The sequence below is a fragment of the Propithecus coquereli genome, unplaced genomic scaffold (genome assembly GCF_000956105.1).
Source record: "Propithecus coquereli isolate 6110/MARCELLA unplaced genomic scaffold, Pcoq_1.0 Scaffold229, whole genome shotgun sequence".
NCBI classification, from domain to species: Eukaryota; Metazoa; Chordata; class Mammalia; order Primates; family Indriidae; genus Propithecus; species Propithecus coquereli.
The window spans coordinates 158652-172624 of record NW_012147830.1 but is presented as its reverse complement, the minus strand read 5'-3'; the positions used below and the strand labels follow the sequence as shown (position 1 = coordinate 172624).

The window sequence follows — 13973 nt, the reverse complement described above, 5'->3', positions numbered from 1 at the left end:
TTTCTTTTTTTGGTAAAATAGGTTTTCCATTTAGGTGACTAGGTAATATGTCCATGAATAATTTATTTTCTAATCTACAGGGTTTTTTATTTGTATATGGACATATCCTATATAATAACAAAGAATACAATTCTGATACTAATTTTGAGATGTGTCTCACAGTTAATGTTGCAGATAGAACCTAAAAAATTTGAAATGAAATCAGTTCCAAAATTAAAATATAGCTTCAGGGAGAATGACCTTGGTTATCTCCTGAAGCAGGCAAGACAGAGGGTTTGCACAGTAATATACTCTGTAACAAGATGATACCAGTCCACTAAATGCCTTTATGGCTTGGTATCAATGACACAGTTATCACAATACAGGTGCTTTCTCACCTTCATTTGTAAAACTAAGATGGATTTGTGTTCCTAATGTTATCTGGCAAAACATTCTTCAAATCTGTCACGTTGGCAATTAAGAATTTATGTAGATTGGCCATAAGTCTACTGAATAATAGAAGACCTTGAAACTAGACCTGTTTGAAGGATTATTCAAAACTGCAATATGTACCTTAGGCTTAAAATAGAACATCTAAGCACTGGCTTACACTTAATTTTCTAACTGAGAAAAAAAATGAGTTTCTTTAGGATATGGAAATATATGTTGGTTAGGCTATCATGTTTTCAAATAGTGAGATCTTTCTCTGGCCCATAATTAACTACAAAACAAATGAAAGGTATGATGCTTCCTGCCCCCTGCTACCAGGTACATGTATGGTAATGCATCATCATCACCTCAGCAGTACACAGATATAAATAAATTTCAATTATTTCCTACCTCTCTTTGAATTACTGTTTCCATGATAGTGCCAAAGGCTGGAATTGTGGCAATCCTGACAGAGCTGTTAGAATTAAAAAAGAAAGAAACTGAAACTTTGAGATTAAAAATGAGTATTCTTAAAATGTGTATCAAAGTAAGTACAAGGTAAATATACTGTATTAGTCTCTAGCAATGACAAAGTAAATAAAAAAAAAAAGCAGACCAAGAAGAATGCTCAAAAAGACAGACAGGATAACTTAAGGTCGCAGTCTGTGAAACTCACAATTCAGGATCACTGGACAAGGTAACAAGGGCCGGAGCAACCCGCTTGTCAACTAACGCTTCACTCATGCCTCGAAGAGTCAGCTGTAAACCAGTCAACATGCAATAAAAAATGGTTTGGTAAACTGGAATGAGAACTGGGTTAGCTGTGACTGAGGATGGGCAGGCAGACTCATTGGCCTTTCTTGGTTTAGTCATCCACACGAGACATTAAAATGTTAAGCCTTTGGTTCATGCTATTACGCTTACTGGTAACAACCTGTTAGTGAGATTAGCAGAGCATCCTTTCTTGGCTTGAAAGAAATAGTCCTTCAGCCTGTTTTAGGTTTTGGAAATGTTTATTGAGCAGTGATACTATTAATAGTAATATTTATTTAATACATGGCCTCCAAATTAGGCTTACAGTGAGGGTTGATTTTAAAAAACATGATATATGAACAGTAATATGATAAAGTTTAAAATCAAATAAGCATAACCCAATTTTATTGTTTTAAAGAGAGTCTTCAATAAATTTAAAGGCTGATGGCTATTTCTTGACAGGCTCATTTTGAAAGGGATGCTGAATGTAAAAGGCAGGGACAACACTTACATTTCAGGGTCACTGGAGAGAGTAATGAGAGCAGGAACAACCCTCTGAGCTACCAGAGTTTCATTCACCCCCTTCACCAACAGCTGATTGGTCAGCGTAGGGGGTATTCACAGTTGATGCACGGAAAGAGCAAACATAGTGTGCCATGGGAAGAAGAAAGGAATAACCAAGAGAAAGAGAGAAAACACAAAAGCAAAACCAAAATTAGAAGCTAAGCAAATACTGCTACTAGAGTGCTTTACAAAGGCAGAGAATGTTTAGGAGGAAAATAAAGCTTAAATAGCCTAGCAGTCCACAAAAACAGATTTTGTTACCAATTCAATGGCAGTTTGCAATTTTGGTCAAATAGTCTATGCAATTTAATGTCAATTAAAATGCAACTTAAAAGAAAACTTTACTTTTAAAAAAAAGAAGCTAAAAAGAAGACACATGTTGGGTTCTATGGTTGAAATACTTAAATGTGGTGTAGTTTTATTATGACCAAGGAGGTACAAACTGGGCTGTTTTTAAACCAAACTCAAATGGCTAGCAGCCACTGCTAAACCACTTATTATTCTATAGCAAGTAAATTTAAAAACCACACAGGAAAATTCCCAACTTTCTAAATCATATAGCTTTCTTTTTGAAGTACAGAGATCTAATGTAGCCTACTGGAAAGTGTTACACTTGGGAATCAGATCTGGGTTCAGATTCCAGTTCTCCACTTATTATCCATGTGGTCTTAGATATATAATCTCTTAACTCAGTTTTCTCATCTGAAAATGGTGACACTATTATCTACCTCAAAGAACTATTGCGCTATTGATTTGCACACAATATGCCTAAATACTGTGCCTGAAAAAGAGTAGACATTCAAGAATGAGAGTCTATTCTGACTACTCCAAGAATATATGATTTGTGATATATTTGGAAAAAGAAATTATTTAATTAAAAAAACTTTTTGGTGGTTAACATAAAAATAGCTCTTTGTTTTACATTTTTCAATAAGCTCAAATAAACTTTAGAATAAAAATGATGAGTAGAATTAGATCTCTATAATCTAATCATAAAAACAATTCATTTAGTGGCCAATGCTAATTGCAAAACAGGAGGGTAATATTGAATGGTATGCATTTTGTTTTATATGTATTACTGAATTTTATGAGTTCAATAGAGAAGTGCAATCCCCTTCTCGATTTCAGAATGTAAGCACATATTCATCCTAAATGCTTACCAATCTGTTCACCTAGTAATTAGAACTAGTCCTCACAGAAATCAAAGATGCCATGGATGTTTTATTAACAAAAATTTACCATTGTGGGCTTATGTTAAGGCATTCCTCCTATACAACACATCAGAGAGAGCACAGCTCACTTTATGTGAAGATTCTTAATTTTGCAATAAATCATTACCATTTACTAATGGATTCATTTTAGAATCTAATTCAGTATTCTGAAATAATTTTTATAAAAAAACCCACAAATAATTAGGCAGGAATAAGATAACAAAGAACTTTTGTTATTTCCTTAAACATTACAGATGTCAGGAAGAAAGAAATAGGACAAGGAAGTTCAAATACTGTTAAAATGTTCTTCTCTGTATCATTTTATAAATAAGATAGCTTAGATTTGAATCCGTAAAGTGTATCTTGAAATGTCTGCTATCTTGCACCTGCCAAAAGCATTAAAAAAGAGGATAATCTAGGGGCAAGTTAATGTTTCATTGCTCTGGGGTTTTTAAGTTCAATTTCTTTATTAAGCTGGACAACCAGAAAGTAAATTTAAGAGCTATCAATTATTACACACACACAATATATCATTTGATCTTTACATTTGATAAGTACAAATATAAGATTATCATTACTTTTATAGATGAAGAAACTGAGGCTTAGAGAAGTTAAGTAACTTTTCCAGGATTTTAAAGCTTAAATAGTGGAGCTAGAAAATGAACTTGGTCTCATCTGACTTACAGTCCATGCCTTCTTTGAGTTGTGGTCTAATGTTACATGCTCAATTTCCTTATGATTGATATAAAAAATAGTTATATGAAGTTCTCTTCTGCATCTTTTGGGAAATTTATGATGTCACACTAGGACAAATTCCCCTTATAAAATAATATCATTAATTTGCTACTTCAAAATGTAATATACGGCTTCTTATTTGACAATGAGAATATGATTGATTGGGTTCCCCTTTTTTGTCCTGCCATCTAAAAACTAAGCTAAATTTAATGTTCAATTTCTCAAGTATCTTAAATTAGGTTCCTAGTATGTGCATTCTTCACTTTAAAAAGCAAGAACAGTTTCTGGTTTTGCTTTTTTAAAAAAGAATTTAAGTGTCCTGTTTTCTATGTTTTTATTTTGAATTAACTCATTTTTAGGGGAAGCGGGGCATAATTCTAAATTACGAAGCATTGGTATCAAAAGAAATCTTATGAACAATATTTATTCTTTCAATACAATTTTGTTCAAAATAAGGATCATTGACAAAAAAGGAAATTTAATGTCTTCCACTAATAACTTTTCTGACATGCTCAGCGAAATTTTCATCATAAATGAATTTGAAAAATATCGAAATAGTCTCTCAAACTAGATTCAGAAGTTCATGATCAACCCGAGAGAACATTGAAAACTGCTTAAATATAGGTCTAGCTTCCAGACTGGCACTGACAGCAAATATAGAAACCAAAACCAGACAAAAGCCACATATAAGAAATAAGGCAGAAAAACAAAACAAATAAAAAGGGAGGATGCCTCATTTTATTTACTTAAATTATTTTTATTTATTAAGGTATGCTTTACCAGTGCATACGTAGGTTTTAGAGACAAAGGGAAAGAAATAACTTTTATGGTCTTAGAATAAAATCCTCTGAAGAGAATGTATTAAAGAAATAGCTCTTCATTTAAAATGACTTTTTTTTCTTTTGTAGGGGAGGAGGGGACTGAAGAATGATTCTTCTTTCATTGTAATGACCCTTTTTCAGCATATTGAATAATCAAATTATTTATAAGCAGAAGGAACTTGACTAGACATAAAATCAAACTGTTACTTTGGCATTCACCTTGACAAAGAGCCTGTGATTATAGCTTTTTTTTTTTTTTTTTGAGACAGAGTCTCACTCTGTTGCCCTGGCTAGAGTGAGTGCCGTGGCGTCAGCCTAGCTCACAGCAACCTCAAACTCCTGGGCTCAAGGGATCCTCCTGCCTCAGCCTCCCGAGCAGCTGGGACTACAGGCATGCACCACCATGCCCGGCTAATTTTTTCTATATATATATTTTAGCTGTCCAGATAATTTCTTTCTATTTTTAGTAGAGACGGGGTCTCGCTCTTGCTCAAGCTGGTCTCGAACTCCTGACCTTGAGCGATCCACCCTCCTCGGCCTCCCAGAGTGCTAGGATTACAGGCGTGAGCCACCGGGCCCGGCCGATTATAGCTTTTTGATCACGTATGTGTAATAACTGAGGGAACATGGAAAAGGATTTTCAACTTCTTGACAACAATGGAATTTTCTTGAGAGACCACAAATCTAATTTATATATTTAAAAATTTTAGAAGGCATATATTTTAAATACATTAGTGCCTTTTCATTCCAATTGCAATTTATCTTAAATTGTAGAGTAATTTTGAAATTCAGGAAGATTTGAATTCTTATGGAAATAAATGCTTTAATATACTTTAAGAATCACATTCATATTAGGGACAATTTTAGTTAAGTATATGTTCCCTACACTATTATATTATTTTGTGAAATAACACCATGGATTAAAAAAAATAATGATAATAATAGTTACTATTTATTATAAGCATTTATTATGTTCCAGACACTGTGTTATGGGCTTTACAAGCATTAATTCATTTGATATTAAAAAAATCCTTTGAGAGGGATACTTTTTATTATCAAATTCACTTTGTAGATGAGGAAACTAAAGCACAGAAAGGTTCAAACTTGCCCAAATAATTTACAAAGTCATTTGGTCGCAGAGATGGAAACTGAACCCAGACAGCCTAGCTCTATGGCAAGACTCAAAATCAACAAACAACAGAAAACCAATTTTATTGCTCAAATAAAGTTCTAAAAATATTTCTATATAGAAAATATACTAGGTTATGGCATAATTTGCTATATGATGGGTATGAAAGATAAATATTTTAATTTTCGTACTTGGGTAAGTGGCAATTAAAAAAAGTCTAGGTCAATTATATGAACAGTCTCTTCCCTTTTGTAAGTCTATGGGCATTTAATGTATTTGGATGTTATTCTACATATGATATGTGAGGGAACAATGAAGTAGGAGTAATCAACAAAATAAATATTTCCATAATTGCAATAAGTGATTTTCTGATAGTACTGATGAATCCAACTACATTTTATAACTTGAAAAATACCTCATGTAGTTTTAATTTATTTTAGTAGTCATTTACCTTAGTAAATAGAAAAGTACAGTCAGAAAGATTTATGTAGGATAGTGATTAAAATAAGATTTAAAAGAGAATTTAGAGATAGTGCTGATAATAAAATAACATTCAAGGAACCAGTAAGGCTAGAAAACATTCTTAAATATGTCAAAGCTAAATTTCTGCCCCATCACACAGTACACAACTAGACACTGTTCAGTGCCATAAAATATATATCAACGTAACATGGTATGCAAAGCCTTTAAAAAAACAAAAATAGTCCTTTCTCCCTCTTCTAAAAAATCATATAATTGGAACTAACGGAAGCATTTGTTTACATACCTCAAACATTCTAGCAGCAGTACACCTCACAAGTGCTGAAGTATGGACAACACCATACCACAAAACCGTTAATAGTAACTCATGGTATGCTGGATTTGCACTAGAAGAAAAAAATCAATGTTAAAACTGAGAGCCACAGTGCCTTATGGTATACTGAAAAACTATATTTAAAAGGAATATGAATGATAAAAAATATTGACAGAACATATGGAATTACTTTGTATGGTTAAACAGGTCACAGCTAAGATTCTTTTAAAGTCTATGGGCACCTAATATATAAAGTTACTTAAGGAAGTAATCTTACACAACACAAACTTTTAGCATATTCAGAAGTCACACTTTTAGCTTTACTAAGCATTTGCAGTTGTGACAGAAATGTCTACTCTTTTTCATAGCACGCAAGTTAACATTATAAAGAAAGAAACATAAAATTTATCTATGAGGAAAAAAAGACCACTGAACTAAGAGTCAGATGGGTAAGTTACAACTTCTGTGGCTCTTAGTTTCTACATTTATAAAAACTGAGGAAACAATACATTTCCTATTTCTGTTATGTGGCTTTTATAGGATCAAATAAGGCCAACTCAAACCATCTATATGAGAAGGTATTTTTGGCTGTGAAGCCTATCCAGATCTAAGATGATATTATTAATAAATGCATGAGCCTGTTTGCAGTACAGACTGAGATAAAACTATGTTAGCAGCCAGATGATGTGGTTTTATGTAGGACAAAGCAAATCAAATAGAAAGAAATAGGAGCTTAACAAGCTGGCTTTCCCTTGGGGTTCCTTTTTCAGTTCTAGGAAACTAACTTTTCTTCAAATCTGTACTTGATTTTATTTCTCCAAATGCTTCAGAGAAAACATACGTCTGCACCCTTTCCCCCCTTTTTAAAAATTACAATGTATTAATTATAAAATGCTAAGAATGTACAAATAAGCAAAACCAAAAAACAAGCCAAAAAACAAAACACTGAAGTCTCAAAACCAAAAGAATAGGTGTGTATGCCAATCCTTTTAGACTTAAAATATGTACTCTATAAATCCAGTTTAGAGACTTTATATATGCCTTTTAAAAAACTATAAGCTGTTATTTTTTTACCCCAGTTCCACAAAAGAAGCCTTCAGGCTATCAAGAGGAGCATGAGATAATGAAAGCAGGGTCATTACATCTTCTAAGAATCCAACTAGCAGTTTTCGGTCTTCTTCCTACAAAGGAAAAATACTGATAATGAATTTCCAAACAATCAAGTGGAACTAAATACCATAACTACCTATCTATAATTAGAAATGTTACCAAATAAGGGGAAAATATCCTAATTTGGGAGCCATTTGAATTAAAGATATTTATTAAGCATCATCTATGATTGGAATGGTATGAAGACAAAGACAATGTTGATTTTTTGATTTAGACTTGTGCTGTCCAATATGGTAGCCACTAGCCACATATGATTATTTATATTTAAATTTAAATGAAAAATTATGTAAAATGGAAGATTCAGTTTCTTAGTTGCACTGGCTATAATTCAAAGACTTCATAGCCATATGTAGCTAGCGCTTATCTTATCGGACAACTCAGATATAGATTATTTCTATCACTGCAGAAAGTTTTATTGGATGATCTTGATTTAGAACAATAGAAGGTATAATCTTTTATTAAAATTTACTTTACCAATTTTATTTCCTACGAATTTTGGCTCTATATAGTTAAATACAAATTACTAAAACAGTTATCCCCTTAATAGTAGATAAGTGATTTCCAAGAAATCATTTTTACAATATCCTAGTGGTGAAAATCCACACACTTGGTGAAATGCAGACTATTGTGTTCTTTAAAGAAATAGTTGCACCCCTTGATTAAAAAAAATCTGTATTTTTCAAACTTTCTTTAATGAACCATTATCAGAAAATATTTCTTTCTTTTTAAATAGCATTCTTAAGAAGTATGCTAGAAAAAACAAACCTGTTAAAAATAAATTAGGAGAATTAAAAAAATAACTTTCTATGTTCAATTAATCTGAATCTATAAGGTAAGGGAATCTGATATTCTAACAGGAAATAAACATATAATAAATTAAACTCAAGCTGTCAGTAGTAACATAGGAGGTCAATAATAAATAGCTTTTGAATGTATCAGTAGATCCATGAGAAAGACTGGATTACTACCTGCCTTTTTATCCTACACAGTCAGGGTAGTTTAGAATGAGGCAGAGAGAAAGGATTGACAAAAGCAATGATTAACCTGAAAAAAGGATGAATATAGCAGTTTTAAGACATGGCAGTTTACTTAGTCTACTTAGTAAAAAGGCACAGACACTGCTAAACCAGCATCAGGGCAATGTTGGAAAAGAGACTTCACCCATTTGTTGCCTACTATGTCAAACATAAAGCAGATATAACATTGGAAAACGAATTGGAAATCTGAAAAAAAAAAAAAACCAACTAAGAGTGAAATAAGAGCTATAAAATAGACTTCTAAATGAGCATGAATTCTTTTGATTTTTGAAAATTTACTATTAATACAATCTTATTCCTCATTTTTGAAATCTCAAAAACAAGTAATATTGCTTATATATTTGATTCAAGATAGTTATTGTTTACTAAAGCAAATACACTGTCATTTATCCTAATGAAACTTTTTGTTTCCTAAGAGAAATATTAACTGTTGGTATGTGCTTCCTAAAATGAGAAACACTGGCAATCTGTGATTGCTACCTCAAGGTACTAAACATTTTGTAACAAGCTGAAATGTTTTTAATCTCTTTAGAGATATGAATAACATATTTAGACTTCATAGTGACTCAAAAGACATGTCCTTATTCCTTTATTAAACAGATAAAGGGACTACTATGAGCCAAGCCTTGTACTTGGTATTTTATTATACTTTATTTATACTTTATGGTACTTTATTAATAGCTTTAAAATGCTATTTATGGTCAAAATACAAATACTAACAAAACATCAGAAGGCTAAAAAAGAGAGAAATATTGACTTAACACTCATGCTAGAACAGATTCCAAAATTAAAAAGAGGAGAATGGTATGCATACTAGTATGCCTGGCACTATGTTAGGGCTTAATATCCTTGATCTCCATGAATTTAAGAACAATAGAGACAATCTATTGATGTACATGACTTAAAATATCTTACACATAGAACAGTACCCATATTACGAGGTAGTCTTAGAAACTAGTGTAGAAAAGTAAAATTTAAAAGAATACTGTGCTACTTTAACAGAATTGGAACTTCTACTGCAAGGTAATATATGATACTGTGGAATTATATTTTAATACTATGAGATGATTCAAATTTGTTTTGAAAGAAGAGTGCAATAAATATGAATTGCTGTACTTTGAATTCAAAGGGCAAAAGAAAGAAGTTAGGTATTAGCAGGTAAAAATTCAGGAAACCATTGAAAATAGGTGTTCCTTCTTCATTCTCACATTCTAATTTGTAAAAATGCTTTATCCTGAGTTTGCATTTCCACTTTACTGGTGAAACTGTCTCATACTTAAAAATTACTAGTATGCCTTGAGACATATCAATATATTATTTACTTAAAACAATGTTAAGTAGAGTCTGGTAGTCTGTTACATTGGTGGCCACCAATGAACTACATCTACTGGTTCACACCCCAGCTTAGTTCCCTCCTCTTGAATCTGGGCTGGCCCAGGGACTTATTTAACCAAAAGACTGCAAAAGAAATAATATGCTAATTCCAGGCCTAAGCCTTTACCTAGCAGACTAGGCTTTTGCATTCTTGGGACACATTAGCCACCATGTCTGGCTCTGCTGCTCGAGAGGCCATGTGAAGAGAGAGAATTCCTGAGAGTACCTGCAGAGTGGAGTTCGGCCATTCCAAATGAGACCCTATTAACCAACCCATTTAATGCAGCAATAGGAATGACCACCAGCACAACCAGCAGAAGAGGAAGCTGAGCGAAGCCCAGATTGCAGAATCATGAGCAAATAAAACAGTTAAAATAAGCCATTATGATTTGGGGAAGTTTGTTATGCAGTAGCAATTAAGAATAATAAAGTACAAGTTGAGCATGCCTAATTTGAAAATCCAAAATACTCCAAAATCTGAAACTTTCTGAGTGCCAACCATGATGCCACAAGTGAAAGCCTGTCGTCGTTCGTTGTGGCTGTTGTTTAACAGGTATTCTGGTGAGGCTACTGTGCTTAGTTACCCTGAACACATTATTTTTTTTCACTGTATTAATGGTATGTCATATTTTTTACTGTTAAGTACTTATGTGTAAGTGTAAGAAAATGATTGTTAATTGGTAGCATATAAATTCAGAGTCAGAAATGATAATGATGTGATGCCAAACAACCACAGACTGTCCACATGAATGGCTGAGATAGTGACTGACACCTTTGGTTCAATGTACACAAACTTTTGTTTCATGCACAGAATTATTAAAAGTATTGTATGAAATTGCCTTCAGGCTTACACATATAAGGTGTATATGAAAAGAATACATTTTGTGTTTAAACTTGGGTTCCGTCCCTAAGATATCTCATTATATATATGCAAATATTCCAAAATCTGAAAAAATTCCAAAATCTGAAACACTTCTGGTCCCAAGCATTTTAGATAAGGGCTACTCAACCTGTATTATTAAAAAGTACTTTGCTAAAAATGATGATAAAATATAGCACTTTATAGTTTAGTTTACCTAACACATGTGCTTTGTTTTTTATTTATGAAAAACTCATCATGAAACACAAAGAAACCTTGCTAAGTGCAATCTAACACTTCTAAGAAAATATCAAAAAGCTCACAATCTCTAAATTTATTTGTTCAACTCTGACCTTTATTATTCAAATACGGTCTCCATTATAAATTATTTATTGAATAAAATAAATAAATTTTGTTTTCCTTTATGGGTAACAATTTCACTTACACACACATTCAGAATACATATAGGTATTTTTCGAAATAGAAAGCACTTTTACTAGAGAATAAGAATTTTTCCCTTACCTGAATATAACATGTAAGGACTCCTGTTGCATAAATGGGGACTGTAGCTTTAGTGAGGACCCCATTTCCTGCTGAGGAATCTAAAATCATTAAAATAATTTAAAAAATGTGAGTATATTTTAAGCGTAAAGAAAAAAGTCACAATGCATTTATAATTAAATTACAACTGTTTACTAGGTTACAAATAAATATTATCATTACTTTGAAAAATATTGTGATTAAAACTCATACTGGTTGGTCTAAAATACAACTTAATGCTTCTTGAAGAGCCATTAAGCATAGACATTTCTGATAAATAAGAAGTTTAGTAACTAACATGAGATGTTATATTCCTATTTCCATAATCAGAAATCAGAGCTTTCTTTAAGAATCTCCCAAGTGCTCACATAGGCAGGTCTTCCTAAATTTTTATGCCTTCAATTTGCAGTGTTTCAAATGTAAAGGCACTCGGCTAAAAGCTGGTATCAAGATAAATGTTATTTAATCTGCTTCCAGCAAGGAGATTCTACCTAGTTTCTTGTACTAGACTAATTCCTGAGCCCCTCCTGTATCTTCAATAGGGTTTTTAGACAGACAGAACCTTAATTATTTTCATGGAGGAGGAAGGAATCAGCCTAAGTAGAGACAGGAAAGCATCCAACCATAGGTGTGTGCCCTGTAACTACTGTATGAGACTTTCTTAAATAACATCTGTAGACAATTTCAAAAGAAAAGTTCCAGAGATGATAATTACAATTTCTAGCAACAAGAGCTCTTATTTATTGATCCTGAGGCACTGTGGTAAGTGCTTTATGTTTGCTGTTAATGCTCTCGATAGTTTTTTGTTACTATAGTTCTTTTTATATATGGTTATACATTATTTTCCAAGAGTAGTACATAAAGAAATTGCATTGAAAAGATGTATTTAACTAACTGCTCTGAAGAAATTTTAGCAAAAAAAGTCCATTTTTACATTAATTAGTATTTGAGGTTTGTTTATTATCTTGGTAAGAATAACTTTTTCTTGGGTGGAGTACTGACGTCAGTTGAGCATGACAATGGTAGTAGAGAAATAAATCTGAGGCTAGGAACATAAGCTTAAACTGAATTCATAGACATGGACTGCATATACAGGAGTTAATAATCACTTCTTATTTGAACAGCTAAACATTCATGGCTAACTAATAATTCCAAAAGCTGTCAGTTTTTAGAGAATTTAATTTTTTTCACTAATTTATCATCAGAATTAATAATAAACTAAAACAGATAATAACAACAATTTAGGCATTCCAAACATCAACCCTTTAAAAGGCTACTGAAAATAATCTATGGGAAGAAATTTGTCCAAAAAAGAATCTCATTAATGTTTTCAAATTTAAAAGAATCCATTTATTTATTTTCTAACTACCTCAGAGGATGGCCAAAAGTGGAGTTTTCTAGACCATTTAAATCAAATCACTAAGGTAGAATTTAGATAAGAATTATCTATACATCAGAAATCAAACAAGTTAAAAATGGAGGGGGGGTATTATACATTTCTTCTAACATTTTCCACAATTTATCCTAGAAACTAAAAAAATAACAGGGACACAAGATTTACACATAAAAAAATTCTTAGACCAATAGTGGTACAACTGGACTCCTTTAGACAGATGACTAAAAACTACCAACAAAGGGGCTAGAATTGCTCATTCAACCCTGTAGTTTCTTTAAAATCTCATGTTTCATTTTAAAAATATGTACACATATATTTATTGTCCATTATGTTTAATTTTTAAAAGTTTAAATAACTAATTATGAATCAAATGCAGCTTATCTTTTAAGTTGCAGTATCTTGAATATACTACTTCAAGGGTTTAAGTTTCCAGTTTGAGAAGCTCAGCCTTAGGTCAATTTGGTTACAATGAAGGTAGATATTTACAATCAAATTGACAAGGATTAATCTCACTACCACTTTATGGGAAGGATATTAGATGTGATTACATATTAGTTACAAAACCAAGAACTCCATAACATAAATTTTCTTTTTCAATTGTACTTGCTAGTTTGTTTATACAATTTGCATATACTGAATATAGTATTTTTCCTGAGTAAAGAGATTTCATTGTTTTTAAAAATAATAATGAACAAACTTACCAATGTTTTCTTCGGATAGTCTTAAAATCTCCTGGAACTGAGGTTTTACCTAAGCAACCCAAAGAAAAGATTCAAAAAGTCTCAGGTTCAATGGACCAATTGATTAAATAAAATGTTAACTACTGCTACTACTACTATTTATTTATTTTGCTTTATAGACTATTGAGTTAAGTGGTCAGAAATGTAATAATTCTTAATTATGAGGCTTAGGATAAAATAAGAGACAAGTTACTGGAGATAACACCTTTCAGGATAAATATTTTAAAAAATCAATTGAGGGCTGGGCATGGTGGCTCAAGCCTGTAATCCTAGCACTTTGGGAGCCCGAGGTGGGAGGAAGGCTTGAGCTCAGGAGTTTGAGACCAGCCTAAGCAAGAGTGAGATCCCCATCTCTACCAAAAATAGAAAAAATTACCCTGGCGCTGTGGTGTGTGCCTGCAGTCCCAGCTACTCGGGAGGCTAAGGCAGGAGGATCGCTTGAG

At 32.4% G+C, this 13973-nt stretch overlaps 1 protein-coding gene across 3 annotated transcripts in view; it reads right to left on the bottom strand.

The window, feature by feature from the left end:
• KIAA1468 (KIAA1468 ortholog) overlaps positions 1 to 13973 on the bottom strand; it is a 138532-nt gene that overhangs the window by 25647 nt on the left and 98912 nt on the right. For 2 of the 3 annotated variants that reach the window (XM_012645287.1, XM_012645286.1), the window contains exons 19-24: positions 13492 to 13540; positions 11377 to 11456; positions 7489 to 7595; positions 6388 to 6487; positions 1673 to 1755; positions 820 to 883 (exon numbers count right to left, since the gene is read on the bottom strand). In XM_012645287.1, the coding sequence (XP_012500741.1) occupies positions 820 to 883; positions 1673 to 1755; positions 6388 to 6487; positions 7489 to 7595; positions 11377 to 11456; positions 13492 to 13540 (483 nt within the window). Of the gene's footprint in view, positions 1 to 819; positions 884 to 1084; positions 1168 to 1672; positions 1756 to 6387; positions 6488 to 7488; positions 7596 to 11376; positions 11457 to 13491; positions 13541 to 13973 lie in introns of all 3 variants that reach the window. The other variant, XM_012645285.1, reaches the window with a different exon arrangement.